The sequence below is a fragment of the Gymnodraco acuticeps genome, unplaced genomic scaffold (genome assembly GCF_902827175.1).
Source record: "Gymnodraco acuticeps unplaced genomic scaffold, fGymAcu1.1, whole genome shotgun sequence".
Taxonomy (NCBI): domain Eukaryota; kingdom Metazoa; phylum Chordata; class Actinopteri; order Perciformes; family Bathydraconidae; genus Gymnodraco; species Gymnodraco acuticeps.
The window spans coordinates 2089229-2107539 of record NW_022991513.1 but is presented as its reverse complement, the minus strand read 5'-3'; the positions used below and the strand labels follow the sequence as shown (position 1 = coordinate 2107539).

At 39.8% G+C, this 18311-nt stretch overlaps 1 protein-coding gene across 3 annotated transcripts in view; it reads right to left on the bottom strand.

Moving 5' to 3' along the window:
- Positions 1 to 553: 553 nt before the first annotated feature.
- The window catches only part of LOC117533261 (protogenin A-like), a 32698-nt gene continuing 14940 nt past the window's right edge, over positions 554 to 18311 (bottom strand). The window contains exons 9-20 of one of the 3 annotated variants that reach the window (XM_034196902.1): positions 17348 to 17653; positions 16010 to 16198; positions 10289 to 10384; positions 9654 to 9840; positions 8695 to 8822; positions 8417 to 8587; positions 6819 to 6998; positions 6580 to 6703; positions 6341 to 6491; positions 5910 to 6052; positions 5011 to 5272; positions 554 to 4960 (exon numbers count right to left, since the gene is read on the bottom strand). In XM_034196902.1, the coding sequence (XP_034052793.1) occupies positions 4829 to 4960; positions 5011 to 5272; positions 5910 to 6052; positions 6341 to 6491; positions 6580 to 6703; positions 6819 to 6998; positions 8417 to 8587; positions 8695 to 8822; positions 9654 to 9840; positions 10289 to 10384; positions 16010 to 16198; positions 17348 to 17653 (2069 nt within the window). In that variant the 3' untranslated portion in view covers positions 554 to 4828. Of the gene's footprint in view, positions 5298 to 5909; positions 6053 to 6340; positions 6492 to 6579; positions 6704 to 6818; positions 6999 to 8416; positions 8588 to 8694; positions 8823 to 9653; positions 9841 to 10288; positions 10385 to 16009; positions 16199 to 17347; positions 17654 to 18311 lie in introns of all 3 variants that reach the window. The other 2 variants (XM_034196900.1, XM_034196901.1) reach the window with 2 other exon arrangements.

Sequence of the window (18311 nt, the reverse complement as noted above, 5' to 3'; positions counted from 1 at the left end):
CTAGCACCCACCTAACAACAACGAACACGTGGCTTCTATTTGACATTTGAACTTTTCAGTGTTAACATGTCCATTTACAAAAGTATTAGAATCAAAATATAATTAAAGTAAAGTTACTCAATTTGCACAAGAGCTCTTATGAGGATGATATACATATTATATCATTGAAATATAACAATTTATGTAATTATGTTTTATTTTATGTTGCAGCTTTCCCCAATTATTATACATTTAATCTTTTCCTATAATAATTTAATGATTGTATCTCAACACAAAGGATTATGCATTTCATTTATACTATTATCTTAAAGAAACTAATATCATATAGCGCGGTGCAGAAGCAGAAATACCAGGACATGGAAATACTTAAAACTAAACTACAAGTGAAACACTAAAAGGTTAAAGTCCTGTATTAAATACCTTACTTACCTAAAAATGTGTAAGAATTATCAATAAAATGTACAATGATCTGATGTTAACATATCATACCAGTAGAGATATACTGTAGTCAAAGCTAATGCATGTTCGTTCAATCAAAACAATTGTAGACAAATGACATTTTTTATACTTTTATTTAAATTGAGAATCAGACTTATACATAATTACCAGCTGTCTTAAATCTCCTAACTTAACATATTTTGGCAAAAACCAACTTGCAAGTGGTTTTGCTGACAAAGATGATCTGACAAATAAAACAAAACATTAACATAAAATATCATGAAACATAATCATTACAAAAAGGTACATTCCATTTTCAAGACTTGAAAACCAGTTTTCTCTTTGAGGCGGAGCAGCTGCAGGTTCCCCTGAGTTTTGACTGTAAATGACCCGCAGCGCTCTACCTCACATTATTTAAACAATATTACTGCTAAAAGGAAAAACAAGAGTGTGTTTTATCCCTTTGAATTCACACATTCGGACAGGAACATAACTCCAACATAACAACATTCATGCGATGAACAGACCAACATCTCAGGTCATTTGTGGGACGATCTTAAAGATGCAATGTGTAAAAGCTGGCCATAGACCCACGTCTTCTGAACTACGTCTTCACATGTTGGACTGATGCTAGACTGGACGCTACAGTGACTCACAATCGCCAGAGGGACAAGTGGTAATACAAGACAGGACGGAGCAGAGAGAAAGTACATTTCTGCAACATGACGGGAGTCTTTGACATGACGTCAACACTAAATTATCTTTACATTCTGTATATGTTCATTTTTCAACTGTTTTAAACTCAAATTCTTGCCATATCTCACACATTGCATCTTTTATCTTACACATATTAATGACCCAAGTAAATTGCATTTGCACTTATCACAAGAATTTGAAAAATAAAAACCTGAGGTAACACTTCTGTACCTGTTTGAACTACGAAGAGCCCAATTTAGAATCTGCATCCAGGTGTGTGTGTGTGTGTGTGTGTGTGTGTGTGTGTGTGTGTGTGTGTGTGTGTGTGTGTGTGTGTGAGTATCCCAAGTTAAAGACATAAACAGTGTCTTTGTGAAGCAGTTCAGTATCTTATCAGAGCTCCACAACATCTCTTGAACATTTTGGGTTGAGAGTTATAAGCATGAGGACTGGTTTCAGATTCTGGATTGAGCTCTTAAAGCTCTAATAACACAGGACATATGAATACAGTATGGTTCAATTACAAAGGGAAATGTGTATTCTTCTTTAACTTTGAATAATAAAAAGTGTTAAAAAAAAGAGGATAACTTAATTTTTGGAAATAAAAGATGAATAATGGAAACGTTTTCATCCTGAAATCCCCAAGTAGAACACATTTTTCTGTTATTAAATGAGCACAAGGACACTGAAAATGACAACTTTCACACAAAGATAGGATGCTTAAACAGATCTTTCTCAATATGCCAATATGCAACGGTGACCTTTAAAAACAATCTTTGGTTTATATTGTTTGCTTTTCCAAAAGAAAAGTAAACTGATTGTGTCACTCTTCATCCCGTACATTTCCCATGATTGAATCCTCCGCAGAATCTCTCTGATTAAAATACAGAATGTAAAAACAAAGCTGCACCCACTGACTTGTCAGTTATGATTTAAACTAAGATATCTTTAAAGATGATCAAAGTATCTTTAGTATTAACTCAAAAGGCAAACATTTAAATACCTCACATATATTTTGGGTTGAGATAAATGACTTTATGTATGTCCTATGTGAGGAAATCTTCTAAATACAACATTTAAAAAAAAAAAATCTTTCAATCAGTGGGTGCACATTTACACAAAACTGCACCGTTGCAACACAGACACTACTCAATATAATATATTGTATTTAATAATTTCGCCCCTACAATGTACAGACATCTGTTTGCAACAGTTTTGGAGGAACACTGCGGCAGGATAATTTGGTTTGTGCGCAAAATGATTAATAATTGTCACTCCAGTGTCTGAGTGTCCTGCAGGCACTTCCTTGGAGTTTTAACCCGCGACTCTCTTCACTCTTTTTGTCGCGGATCAAGGCCACTAATGTGCAAGGCTTTGTTTGAGGAACTCAAAACTGATCTCAGTGGCCGCGTCTCATCTTTGGTCTAACGTGTTTCGATTATTTCACATTCCTCAGTAACCTTCTGCCAGAGATGAGTTGAGAGACTAAAATAAACACAGGTAGCAAACAACTCTTTGGGTTCTAGCGTCACACTCACCGCTGCACATTGGACGATAATACAAAACTACTTGGCAGACAAGTGCTAATCTTTATCTACTCTACAACAAAACAAAAAGACTACTTGGAAAATTCTACAATGTGAACTCCGTGGAACATTATCTTCTAATAAAAATATAGTTTTATGGTGTTCATTCAATTCTTCACTTTCATCTCTGATTAAACACTGCTTTTACTACAATCATTCTTCACGTGTTGCATCCTCACGTGGAGCTTATCCCTCAGAAAGATTTGGTTTCCACTTCTGAGGGAGGCTTTCCCACATTAAGGCCAATTATAAAGCTTTTCTGAACCGACACGCCACTGCAAGCACTTCTGGTGTGAATCTTTACACTAATTAAAAGGAAGAAGTCAATAAACTAAAGAGTCTGTTGTAAAAACAAAACAAACAGACGTTATAGGACCTGAGGAGAAACTACATAGGGGCTTTTAACATTGAGCTACTAGCGCACAATGTCTGGGGGATACATTCATAGCATTTTCTATTAGGCAAATACACACTCAAACGGTTTAGTACTGAGAAGATACCCTGTCAGTTAAGCCTGTAACACTACATGACTTTTCAAATGTACTAAACTTTGTTCCCTGAGTTTAGGAAAACAATAAGACAATAAAATACATTCGTAATCGAGGTAGTATAAAACAAGAATAGTGAGGGCAGCTGCACAAAGGAAACAAAAAGGAGACATTCATTGTCTTTTCATACCATTACTCAATAATGGACAAAATACAAACTATTAATACTGGCTCAGTGCCTCAGCAACACCTGAGGGGATAAATAACAAACTGTGTGTGTTTCTATCATTCAGGCCACACAGGTGGAGCGAGAGGAGAGAGCTGCCCTCACCATCCAGCAAAATCCGGACAAAATCAATTGAAAAAACTAAAGTGGGATGACAATCAGGAGGAAAGTCATCAGGAAGTATCAAATGCAATGTAACCGAAGCAGCACATCACATAACGTTGGTATAAGTAGTTATTAAATATACAGTGGAAGTTTACACGGAGGTAAACCGAGGTAGATAATCAGTGAAAAGGATTCACGCTTTCCTTCGCTCCAGTGATAAACTCTCTTAAATAATGTCAGAAATGTCACGTTGTGCCACATTTTACAATCTTTTTAAACATTCATGGTGGGTGAAATAAAATAAAAAAACACACACACAACAAAGAGAAAATAAAAAAAGGCATTCATTGAAAGTAAAATAAATCATGTGACCCATCCCTGCCAACATTTTATACTGGAAAAGGCATTTGTCGGCTTTCACTGTGTTGGACCTACAGAGGATGAATGTAAAAAAAAGGTTTCTCTCCTTGTTTTTTTACACATCTCTCTCTCACTTACATTCAGGCCTGCGGTACACTTGCAATAGAGAATAACTGCAAAGAATAACTGAAGGATAGTTACAAGTATTAGTTTGTCATCAGCCTGCAGCCAATTCACTTAACTTAGCACAAAGACTGTAAACAGGGGTATACAGCTAGCCTGGATGTGTCCATAGGTAACAAAATCCACCTCTAAAGCTAAACAATTTCTCTGCAAAAACTGAAGTGAAAAACTACAAATTGTCGCTTTACGAAGGCTTCCCGATGGGTAGACTCCAGAAAGCTGGTCTCAACCATAGCTAAACACAAGACCTCCTATAAAACCATAGCTTGATGTTTCCACACTTCACAACTAAGTGTTCATTTGGGATATTAAAGGTGTTGGTAGGTGGATTTTGTTCTTTTTACACAGAGCCAGAGACCCTGAATCCCGCTTCTAATCCTTGTGCTAAACTAAGCTTGTCAGGAGTAATAATAATAATACATTTTATTTCTATAGCGCTTTCTTGACCCAAAGACGCATTTGGGAGGGAGGGTAGACAAACAAAACAAAAACAAACCAAACCAAAAGAAACAAAACAAAACAGAAAAGCAGTCAGGAGGAAGTTAGTTGAGAGGGGGGGGGGGGGGCTTATGGACAGAGTTCAAGAGGTGGGTTTTGAGGCGGGACTGTGGAGTGGTGTTGATCGTTTCCTCTAACTCTCTAGGATGTGCTCTGCTCAGTAGTTTTTGTACTTCACTGCAGTTTGACTTTTTGCAAGTGTACGACTGCCTTCACACCCTCACACATTCTCGCACACATTCTCACACTCACACACACTCAGGCACCTGGAGAGAAAGTGCATCCTGAGAGCTGTTCTTTGCTTCATGGTGACAGCAGCCATTGTCGACAGACTCCATTAACTTCAGGTCAGACAGACTTTCCTCCACCACATCGCCTGACTCTTTTACGCTGCAGTCGGAGCCTCCGCTGCTGTCCGAGCCTCCGCTGCAAGTCCGAGGCCTCCGCTGCAGTCCGAGCCTCCGCTGTCCTCCACGGACAGAGACGGGCGGCTGCTGCTAGCCCCAGACGAGAGATTGGTCATCTCCGTCTCGTCATGAGAGTAACGGCCCGAGTCGCCGGTTGCGTGGCTGCCCTCGCTGCTGGAGGAGCCCTCTGAGTCCCCGGGCGACCAGCGCATTGCCTGCATGGCGTCGGGCTGATCTGGAGACAGGTTCAGCTCCTCTTCATAGGTCAGCACGGGTGGAGCCGGGCTGGTAGGAGGCGGGGTCTCACAATCTGCAGCACAGAGGAAGTGATGATTAGTCTGAGTGTCTGAGTGTTTATGGCTCTGTTGTAAAACTGCAACAATAGGTTTACTACGTCTATAAATCGATTAAAACAAAAATAATTGGAAATCATTTAGTCTATAGATTCATCTTAAAGTAGTCTTTCATGCAAAAATGGCATGAAATGCTGCTTTCAGCCTCTCAAATCTGGAGAGTTACTGCTTTCTCTGTTTTATGCCATATTTAACAGAACGTCTTTGGTTTTTGGACTGACCAAACAAGACGTTTGAAAAATTCACCTTGGAATTTTCGAAAGTGGATGGACATTTTTCACTATTATCTGACCATTTTAAACCTAACAATGAATCTACACATTCATCTGGAGATTTATCAATAATAAAACATCATTTGTTACAGCCTTAGTCAAATGGGAAGTAAAAAGGTCTTATATCTAAGTCCCAGGCCGACTGTTACCCAAACAAAGACAAACAATCAAATAGCAGTGTTTAAGTTTAAGCTGAGGTTTGGGTCTGATTTTTTTTTTAACCATATGCAAATTGTAATTTACAAAGCAATGAATTGTTTGTATCGATTTTGCTACAAGTTGCTGATGACAATTAACCAAGCAAGAGTCCTCTTTTTAAATCTTACCTGCAGTGCTTTACTGTCCTTTTTCGCATTACTGCTGAAGGAAAACCATTTCTCTTTCTTCTCAGTGCTTGGCTGAACAGGGCCGAGAGAATTGATAATGAGATTTGTTCCACCCTAAAAGTGAAAAATATATAAGTAAACTTGGTAAGTATAGTAAGTTTGAAAAAGCACAAGCCATATCCAGTACTTTACTGTAAAATGAATATGATCAAGTGATACTCTTGCAACTATATTTTATATCATCAGGTAGTATAATTAATAATATCCTTACAAACATTGTAATGTTTCCAAAAGATGTGTTAATATTTCCAAAACTGCTCTAGGCCCCCAAAAAAATACTAAATCCAAAGCTTTTCCAGTCTTTCAGTGAGTGTGTTTCATGCTGTGCTGAGTGTGAAGTACCTTGGCATCGATGAAGTGGTTTGGACTCAGCATCGGCACGCTGACATCAGCGCTCTCTGTTTGTCCCTCAGAGCCCAGCTGTCCTGCAGCTGCGGCAGATGTGCCAGATGTGCCCGCTCCTTCTCTGTACGCTTTAAATGCTGAGAATTTCCTGGAGGAAGAAAACATGATGTCAGTACAAACAGAGAATACACTGGGCATCTGCTGTTTAACAATATGTGTTCGGACAGTCCAAGTACCTGTTTTTGCCTCTGCAGACGATGATGAAGGCACAGATAATGATGCAGATGAGAGCGATGCAGACTCCCACAGTGATTCCTGTCATTGACTTTTGGTCCAGGTGGTAGAAACCATCAGAAAAGGCTGTGAAAGTTAAAGGGAACATTGTCAGATTATCAATCCTTCAAATTGCAGTCAGAAAGAAACTTATAGAAAATATATAAAGGGATTCTCTCAGGTTGATGTTAATGGTACTGACCTGTGGAGTGTGTGTTGCCACGAGAGAGCCGGGGATCGTGACCTGAGGACAGATCTGCCAGGACCTTCAGCTCCACAGTCAGAGAGAACGGACCATCGCCCATGTTGTTGGAGGCAGAAACTTTCACAAAGTAAATCTGACCAGGCTTCAATTTCTCCAGCAGGGCCATGGTGATGGTTCCTGTTGGTGAGGTTTAACTGGTGTTTAACTGCACATTTTGAATATATTGTTGAAAAAGGGGGATTTTGCTTTTTAAACTATTTACTTGTGATTATTGCTACAGACAACAGTTGGGTGTTAACTTCATTTCATGGTTATACTGAAAGGAATAGTTCAACCATTTGAAACGTGTTTATTTGCTTTCTTGACCAGAGAAAGATAAGAATATTGATGCCACTCACACACAGTGGGGGAAGAAGTACTGAAATCCTCCTTACTAATATCACACTGTGAAATGTTCAGCACGGTGATGATAATCTTTCCATTTGAAGCAAGATAACAGTTTTTGTTTTATATTTAAATGAAAAATTAGAAGAAAATTCGTTTTTTTCTGGAAAGTAAAGTTATGAAAATGTGTAATCTGAAAAGTACCTTAAGCTATCAGACAAAGGTAACTGGCAAATTGCAGAAAGTAAGGAGAACATTTACATTTCCCAAAATGTGTAACTAGTCCTTTAATGTCTAAATGTATTTAAACAAGTTTTTTTGAAAAGAATATTGATTATTTGTTACTCCAATATGTTACTATCAAGATACGCGCAGATGCCTGTTTCAGTGAGTGGAGAACAACAGGACTTTGTGCTGCAGAGAAAGACAAACACAAAAACAATCCTGATGGCTGAGAGGTGCTATGTGAGAGAAGAGCAGGGGGTCAGGGCTATACACATTGCCTTATCCAGCACCACCAGGGTCCCATCAGAGGCCGCGGGGGGGGTGGGGGTTCAGTTTGAGGTGATGGCTGGGCTGAGCTGAAGGCTTTGTGAACGGCTTCACTTTTGACCCCTTCACTAGAGGCAAAGGGAATTGTGTGTGTGTCTTTTTTTTTGTTTCCTGAGGTCATCTGCCTTGAGACACCTAAACAGCCTCACACATCAGACCCACCAACATCTTTATGGTGCCTGTGACTGAGTGGATTGGTTGCTTTACAAAGAGTTCTCACTTTGCTTTTTGGTTGGCGCAAACATGGGGAATGTATCGTTTCATTTTGTATTCGGTTAGGTTTTTTTTGGTGAAACTTTTCACATTAAATTAATTTTCTTAATCTTATAAAACATGCATCCTATTTCTATTCATTTAATACATTTATGTTTGACACAATTTCGACTGATTTCACAAACTGTACTGTAACTGAAAAGTGTCAATAAGAAGGTAAATCAAAGTCTTTGTAGTAATCATATTAAACCTACAAACCGGTCTTTTATCAGTAAGACAAAAGCATTGAGCCTAACCTGTCCTGGCAAAGACTGGAGGATAAAATGAGTTACTGATTTCCAATGGATTATTTGTGTGGGACAGGAGGAAGTCTTTGTGGTTCCCCCTTCCCCTGCAAACATGTATAACCTCTTTCTCTCCACATCTATCACCACACTCATCCGTACCTTCTCTCTGCAGCACTTGCCATTCCCCAGCTAACCAGGCGTTTCTGGAGGCGTACAGGATGGTGTAATGTGTCACAGCTACATTAGGTTCATCTGGGTTTTTCCATGAAACCAGCGCCGTGTCCTCTTCTATCAGAGTCACTTTCACGTTGGAAGGAGGCAGAGTTGGAGCTGTGTGGGTGTAAGGAGCAAGGTCAAATAACAATACCATGCAGCAGCAGTAACAAACTCCTAGCTATAATAAATAGGATTGAAATGTTTGATCATTTTGTGCACACCATCAGGTAAAGTGCTGTGATAGACCACAGGGCTCCAGGGGCTGGACAGCTGGTCAATGTGGAGGCGGATGGCAAATTCATACTTGGTGTTGGGCTCCAGATTTCTCACTAGGAGGTTCTGCTCATTCCTGCAGGAAAAAGAAAATCAGAGACTTTTAACACTTAACACTAATGATCTATTATTACTTTATAAACATTTTAACTGTTTAAATGTGAGTTTAAATGACACTGTTAAACATGTATTACTTTCTGTTTACTCCCCAGTGGAAACCAGGAAAATAGCATGTATTTGACCCATAGGAAACATCTTCAAGCCACTTCTCTAAAATGTAAAACCTGATATGATATAATGCACAATGTTGTGTTGTTATAGCCATTGGATCAAGCATTGTGGATTTAATGGGTTTCATTGGCGACACTTAAGTCCTACAGGGTCTAACAAACAAATAATAACACAAAAAAAATGATGACTTTCCCAGCTATTTTATTATATAGTAAGTCACAATGATCTACATAATTATGTAATCAGTTTTTACTTTTGAAATAGTCTGATAATAAAAGGTCTTGTCCAGCAGATGGTGGTATGGAGCTTTGCGGACTGTGGGAAAAGACACCACTGAGAGTTTAAGGTGACCAAAACACTCTCCCCAACAAGTGTGAAAAAAATGTATGTTGTTAAGTTTTAAGTGGTTTAAGTGTTATGTTGTGGTAGGACAACTTATTGATAATAAGGTGTTAAGATAAGAGCAGAACTGCAGCGTGAGACTAAGTCATCTCATCATACATTAAGATAGACCAAACACACAGTAACATGTGTTTTAAATCAGTATTCACTATCAATGAAACACTCCAAACAGAGAGCATTGTCCCTTTGAATGTGCTTGTCCCAAACTGTACTAATTCTTTAAAAGTTCAACACAATGATAAAAAAGCTGCCTGTGCTGTTAGTCAATTCTTACGTCTGCAGGTAGAGCACCAGCGAGGCGTTCTGCAGGCCTACTGGGTTGCAGCGCACGGTGTAGTTGATGGTTTGGCTGGAGGTGAAGGCTGGTCGACTCCAGCGCAGAAACACCGAGCTGGAGCTGTTGCTCTTGATGTAGACGTTGTGTGGAGGAGGTGGAGGAGGCACCAGGCGATCTCTGACAGCTACGAGATACATTGAGGGTGAAGTTATTTACTGTTGCAATACAAGAGACACCAACATGCTCCTATAAAGGTGAACAAGGGCCATTGTAGGTACAAAATAAATAAATGACATAGAGGGAGTAAGTATTCAGGAAATGTCCAACATTTCAGTTATTCAGTTATTTATTATCTGAGATACATTTTGAGGAAGATTTTGTTTTTATCTCTTGCAAATGTATGACATTAAAGTCTGAGACATAACCTCATTTTTGTCTTTTGTTGTTATGGTTCAAACACTTCAACCGTAGAGAATAATATTTACGTTTTATTCTCATATAATATATGACTTATATCTTAGGAAATCAAGTTTTTCATAAGAATATTACCACCCATCCCTCCGTATTTAAAAAATACAGTACAACGGTCCTTATATGCAATCTAATGTTATTGTCACACTTTTGCGACTTACAGACACATCCAGTGGTGCTGACAGTTTGGTCAGCCTGGTAGCCTTCTCCGACAAAATTATAAGCCAGAAGCTTCACATGGTACTTCTTCCTTGGGTCTATATTGAGAAAAAGAAAGAAACAAAAATGTCTTAATAATCATAACAACCACAGAGAATGTAAAGTTTAGCTGTAAAATACATCAGTCAATATGCAGTCTTAGATCTGGACTTCAGGAAACATCTATTGAGATTTATTCTCAAAAACACTTCATTTTTCACCATGGACCACAACACCACGGCAGATGACAACGTGATTCGTCCAGCTAACAGGAAGCAGGGTGATACATGAAAGAGGCCTGGGCCGTGTGGGTGTGGGGTCAGTGAGGGTTTCTGTCCTAATGGTGTGGTGGGAACCAGAGGTGAGGGCAGTGTGACAGATGCTCTGTGACGTGAGTCCTTTGGTCAGTTTCTGCAGTGCTCAGGGCAGCAGAACAGAAGAGCTCCACTATCCATCACCCTGTCACCCCCAAGTCTTTTGATAAAATCAGAAAAGCCCCTTCTCGGCCCCAGTCAGGCCTGCTGGTCAGTGGTCAGTGGCCACTCCTACTCAGGTCCAGAATCTGGGGGTCACATCGACGGACAAAATCCCCTGGGAAGGGCTTTGCTGACGGTCAACAACAGTTTCAGGCCTCGGTGACCCCGAAGAGCCTCGATGAACAAAAGCCATCTGACCAAATGTCCCTCTTACCCCTAAAAGAATAATTAGCAGGGTCTAATTTGAATATTTGCATGTGATATTGATATTGTGAGCTATATATGTAAAATAAAAGCACAGTGAACCCTCGTCTCTTTAATGAATGTTTCTCAAATGTTTGGTCACAGTTTGTTTGGAAGTTGTTTTAAACAAAAATGCTATTTATGCTCAAAAAATATATTTAGAGCATTTTCCGACATGAAGTCTTCGATGTTTGTTAGGAAGTTTTAAATAAGTAACAGTGGGACCACCTGGCATTCTCGTCATTGTGATTTTTTATGTATGTTTTTGTTCAGAAGAAGTTAAAACTACTTTAATGTTGTGTTCTTACTTGTCTCTGTGTATTAACTTAACCCATAAATAAATATTAACTCCAATATGACCATGAGCATTTTGCTGGACACTTTAATGATCTGGCTTCTATTACTGTTATAAAAGTTCGGCCTATCACTAAAACAAACTTCTATTTCTTTATAAAACATTTAGAGGCTCTTGAGAAGAGTCCCACAGGACCACAGGAGATGAATGTGTGTCCATGGAGGTAAGAGAAGTTTAGGAGGGGTGGAGTGGTGGAGTGGTGCACCCCCATGCTGCCCTGAGGAGCTTCACTAGAGCCAGACCAGGGCCAGCAGGTCAGGCCGAGATTAAACTCTGAAAGAATCTGAGGTCACGGGTGTGCAATATGAGAGGAGCCTCCTTTTTTTCTTCCTCCTGAAAACTATGTGGCTATATTCAATGACAATTAGGAGTCAAATGTAAATATGAACACTTAAATCACCAATCATGAAATCCATATTGAATTTCTGGAAGAGTTACATAATACCAAGACTGGTTTGAACTGAACATCTTTCCTGTTGATTACTTTTTTTTCTTATTGCAAGAGATAAACACAACCAGGAGGCTTTTTGTCCACCTTGTTATCCTGTGTTTTCCGCCCTGTTTGTGATGTCTCAGTGTCCACCACCTCTAAAGACAAGCATGCACACAGTATGCACCTCTACCCAGCCCCACAGTACAATGGGCCTGCCGTAATTATGCGAGAGAGTAGCTCTGCGAGGGGGGGAAGCTGACATCTGGGCCACGACCTTTGACATGGAATCTGGGCAAGCTAAATCCTGCAAAAGGAGGGGGACAGGGCTCTCTCTGAGGGGGGAGGGTCAAGCAGAGGAAGTGAGTGGAAAAACAGGGGAACACCTAGAGTCAAAATAAAATGCCACTTGATAGGTGATGACACTGAGTCCTGATAAGAGAAAACTCAGAGGACAGGTTTGGCGTTCACTCGCAAAATGGACCTGACACCTGAAGCTCTTAACATAAACGTTATGTGAATATCCTCTCTACCACAGATAGCTAAATAGTTGTCATTAATAATCAAACATACCGTGCTTTTCTGAAAAAATCCTGATATTAAGGCAGCAACTAACGCTTATTTGGCAAATCATTTGTTTTTCAAATGTCTAAAGTTCACCACTAATTATTTAACTAAATAACATTTAGTTTACACAGTCATAAAACACAAAACATAAAACACATTTTGAAACATGAAGATAGCCATGTTTGGCATTATTGCTGGATAAAAATAAACTAAAATGATAACTTCGCAATCAAAATAAAACAACATTTCAATTCATCTTCTTATTGTTTCTACCTCTCTACCTTGTAAAGCAGTGAATCCGTATTACAAAAAACAATTGTGGCTGCGTTACCTCACATTTTATTCTTAGAGTGCGGCGTTCTGCTTGAGTTGCCATTCCTTGAGAGAAGAAATGTTTCCGACCTTCCCACTGGGATAAATCTCACATGGCCTCACTCCCATAAATTATGCTGTTTGTATTAAAGGGCATATTTTTAGCCATTTGTGGTCATCCCCCTTTTTTTACAGCCAAAATGCAGATCCTGTTGGCCCCTGAGGTTTTTGTTCTGCCCTGCGAAAGGCCCCCCAGGCCAGGCCTGAACAGGGGCCATAAATGTCAACTCCTGCATGAACCCTCACACCAGCATCTATCATCTCCCTCTCTGTCCTCCCCTTCTCTCTTTTGCCCTTACTCACACAAATCAACTACTGACACACACAAGTTAAGCACAAAATGACCTTTTAAAATGATGGTCAGCATGGAAATCTAGTTATCACACGAAGCACGCTTTGCCTTTTGTCTAATAAAAGGAATGGACAAGAAGATGGCCTGCAGCTAAGAGATAAATCTACAGTTGTGCACACAGCGCGGCCTGGTGCCAACAGGTATGAGAGGTATTTAAGCCTCGACTACAAGCCGTCTAGATGTGCTTCTCTTGAGCCAAGCAGAGGCTACACACGCGAGGAAAGGTCACATCACCATGTCATTTATACCCAACTGGAGCCTCTCAAACACATTCCTGTCTCTCAGGGTGTGCTTTCAATCATCTGCATTGGTCATAAGTGATAATTTACAGCCAGCTCGAAGCATGCTCTTCTGCGGCTGTACACAGAGCTCAGTCTGCAGTTGTTTCTGTCTTTGTCAAATCTCCACTGCATTCACACATGCTCTGAAACATAATCACCTTAAACAGAAAGTCACCGCTGACAGCTCGGAAAACAATGTTATTGGCAAAAGAAGGCATGTCCACTGCTGGAATATCGGAAATGTCATTTACAGTACAAGCAGATTTCATTTGCAAAGCAATCACTTGCTGAGAAAGCTCTACGGTCAGCATTTTGTTGTCTCAAGAACACAACATATGGACTCTTTGTTTGAGCATCTGTAGCTTCAAATCTTAATTCCTGGTCATTAATGTAGTTTCCCTTTAAACCAAAGCCCTGACCATGCTCTTTACATCCAGGTCAGGTGTTACTTTGTGATTAAATATCTACATTTCTCGATGATTAGAGACAATAACATTATGCATTCATTTTTAAGTAGTACAATTATTGTTGAAGTACTATGTTTAAAACTTGTGATACTAAATATCTAGGGGTGCACCAACTCATCACCTGACTACCTTTAAGACTATATAACGTTTGATGATAAGAAATTACATACTCTACCTCTTGCACATGAGAAGTGAAACTCATAAATAATCAAATGTACCCTGGATTAAATGCTTAAACTCGCTACATTTGCATTATTCCTAACACAGTGGTTTTGCTTCTACAGCCTTAACTTTGTCTTGTAGGACCAGCAGCTTAGGGTGGCTAATGTTCGCGAATGTTAACACACTTTAGATACAGTAAATGTTGCTTTAAAACTGAAATGACTGAGTATTCTCTATTTGTGCTACTGTCAGAGTAGCGTGGACTTATATATGCATCTTCTTGTATTTCATTAGTTTATTAATTGCTTAAATGTTTTTGATCAATTTAAAAACAGCCTATTGCATGTATTATGCTGCAGCTTGGAACAATATTAAACATATGAAAAAGTGATGTCTTTAAGAAGGAAGAAGTCATTTGTAAAAGTGTTAAAGCCATTTAGTCGGGTTCCTCACAGCTCTGCGGGGTTTTCTGATGAAGGATGTGTTGCCACACAGGAGGTCACATGCTTGTGCACAGTCCTACAACTAATTCATGAGAAAGAAATCTCAGAACTGCAAGATAGTGAGCTCACAAGATGTGCTCATTGTTAGGCCTACAGCTCGATCAGTGAGAGGCTGCATTTCCTTTAGGTCTTAGCTAATAAACTATCTTTGTGGCTCTCAAAGCCAAACACAATGAGAGTCTTTGATGTCAATGTTCCTCCAGCAATGCAGCTCAAAGCAGTCATAAAACACATAATAAATCTGCCTCCACTAAACAGCGTTCCTCTCTTCAACACAGCAGCCCTGCAAAGCTCCTTTATCGAAGAGGAACAAAAAGATGATTCTTTTTATTCAGCAGAAGCTCTATTTTTGGTATTGCTAATTTATTTTTGGCTTCATATTTATCAGCAGCTTCATCTTCCTCCAAGCACTTTGAAACATTCAGAGCAGTAGGATGATAAAGAGTAGGGGAACTTTTAAGAGCAGCAGATCTTTCCCGAATATACACGTCAATAAAACAGTTATGACAATAATATAAAATATAATTACATTTAATAAGCAAAACACAAATTAAACAGTCCGTTTTTTCTTTCTGAAAATGATCCATTATCAAACCTGCATCCCAGGTGTTTATATTTAGCTAAGTAAGTTAAGTAGTTATTCTGATTGTATCAGTATTAGTGTTCATTATTCATTAATATCCTTATTAGTAAAAGCAACAGTTCATTGTGGGTGTATTTATCATTTTGGTGTTTAACCCATAACATGAACTATCTAACTAACTAAATGCCTGCAGCGGTTAGAGTTAACACCTAAAGTCATTTTTAGTGCCTCCTCATCTTTCTTTCTTTCTTTCTGATCCCGTTCTGGCACAAGCTTCCTGATTTACAAGTCAGCTGCTGACCACCTGGTTGACCCCTCTCGCCACAGATGGTGAGTTGTCCACTGCGTTGGCCTGAGCCCCCTCTCCTCTCTCAAACAAAAAAATCCAAAATGAATCTGACCTAAAGGCCAAAAGAGCTGTGATATGTCCAGAACACCATCCAGCAGCTGTTGAAAAGGCACACACAAAAGTCCGGCACAGAGGTTGGGAGGTCATGGAAGTGGGATGTGATGCCGTTCTGTTTCACGGATCTCCTCTACAACACTTTGGCCAATTAATCACTTATATGCTTAGCCGTCGTCAATAGATGCCACTGCTGCTTGTTAAACCACCCAAAACGATTTAAACCGGCTTAAACAAGTACTTTCTTTTTTGTCTCCCAATTATGGAGATATATTCCCTTCTTTTCTCTGTTTTACATAATTTTAAGTGTAATATATTTGGTTTTTGCAGTGACAAAACAACAACATTTAAAGACATGGTGGACACTATTCAGGTGTTTATAAACTAATTGGCGGCTTGATTGAAAATGAAAAGCATTGTGAGTTTCAGCATTGATACCAGGTACCACAGTGGCAGCAGGTAACTCAAATGATCTGAACCAAAAACTCACCAAGGCCTCCGATGGTGTAAGTATTATCCAAGGCGCGAAGCTGAAGCGGCGCCCTCTCTGACTGGCTCTCCTCGTGGTAGAAGAGCCTATAGCCTTGAACACTAGCTGAGTTCCTGGGAGACAGCTGCCAGCGCGCCAAGATAGTGGTGCAGTTTAAAGGCTCTAAATGCAGCTCAGGAGCCATGGGAACTAAAGACAAGATAAAGAAAAAACATTTAGATTTAGATATTGTGTGATGGATAACAGTCCTACAAAAAAAACAGTAATTGATCCAGAAACAGATGTGATTCATAAACATCGTTCTGATAGGTGCATCTTATCGCTGAAGCTTTTCAGAAAACAGGAACTTGTTCCTGGACAACTGGAATCTCTTCACAGAGTTGTTTCCAGTGTTTTTGTGAGGCACATGGGAGTTTTCTTTGAAAAGTGAAACTACCATCTGATGCTTTACCAGCTGTTTCACACTCAAAACAGACCGGAGTCAACCCAACGAGCTGTCAGGGGAGTCATTTCACACGTTTTTATTTTAGGAATGAGGGGAATGGAGTTTACCAATATAAGTCTTTGGGACTTGAAACAGAGAGAGAAAGAGAAGGGCAGGAAAAACAAATCCTCCCGTCCCCCACCTCAAAGCTTCAGATGTGGCTCTAACAACCATATACTGTGTCCCACCCAGAGACCTGAGTCGCTCCTTTTATGACCCATGACTGAAACCCCTCCAATGCTACTGACAGTGCAGGGCAAAGGTCACAGAGTAACAAACGCAAGGCCTTAACAAGATTATTAGAGCACGTTTTTATCTTGATTCGGTCTTAAGGTTTAACGGAACCCACCATCCCAAAATCAGAAATATCGATTTTTCCTCTTATCTGTTGTGCCGGTTATCAGTCTACATAGTTTTAATGAGAGTTGCTATTTTCTTTCAACTAAACAACGCCGAAATGAGTACAAGCCTTTTTTCATGAAAAGGTGATTGATAAAATAGTGTTCCAACATGAACTGCTCTCAACAATGTATGTGGATTATCTTAAGTAACTACGTTATGATTTCACCAAAACGCGGATGCCATCTTGTTCCATTATATTGAAAATAATCTCTTTGTCGATATCTCTAACACTCGGAACCTCACATCAAGAATAATGATTGATAAATAGAATTTCAGGCAAGAGAAAGAACATGTCCCTCTGATTTTGGGCTGAACTGTGCCTTTAAGCGGAAGATAAATGTTTCGTGATCATTAACAATGATGCTAAACTTTGCATGTTTGAAATTGTGGATATGACAACAGTTCCTTCATCTTTAATACACCATGAAGGCTGTATGGCAGTCATGTGTTACCTCGAGCACTCGATAGCTTCGGAGTGCGGTGAGACGTCCAGGCGGACTGCTCCCCCCACCCGATGCTGGTGGCAGCAACGATTCGCAGCAGGTAGATGGTGTCGGGCTGCAGGTTCTCCAGGAGGTGCTGCGTTTTCTCTCCAGGTAGCTCCAGCTGTGACACAGTGCTCTCAGCACTGGTGCGGTAGGACAAACGGTAGGCGGAGACTCGGCCACGACTCAGCTTGTCTGGAAGCGGCTGCCAAGACACCTGGATGTCCATGGGACTGCGGCTGGTGAGGCTGAGCTCAGGAGCACGGAGGGGAACTGTGGAGCGAAAAGACAGGGACGTTAGGACCAAAACAAACTGAAGTCCTCCCTTCTATTCCCCATATTGTCAATAGCTGTTTCTTCTGAAGAGTTTTCATGGCTAGGAAAAGGCCCTCTTGGAGATGAGGTTCAGTGGCTACAGCTTTTACCAAACACACTAGATCACTCTTGAATGAATTGTTATAACCATATACATTCAGAGGCCTCCCCAAGATATACAGTGAGCCCTGAGACAATATAATTATGTGCACCAATACAAATGATGTGTCTTATTCAATTTCTTGCAAATCAATGCAGGGCTGTTTCATGGCATTATTCCAATCAGTGGTCCAGAAATGAACCTGTTTCCTATATATAGCGTTATAAAATAACCAACACAGTATTTTATACATATAGCTCACCCTTATTCAAACTAACCCTAAAACTGCAAGACAGAGTTACACATGGTGGCTACAGTTGGTAATCACATTTCAGAATATGATGCAAGATCATTTTAAGTCATATTTTCATGAGGTTACAAAGAGTCTTGCATGTAAAAAAAGAAATGTTTTACCATGATTATAACTTGATTTAATCGTCTAACAAGAGCACCTATTTAGGGTGACCTCCAGCTTGCCCTGCCTGCTATGTAAAATCATTTCATAACTTCAGTCAT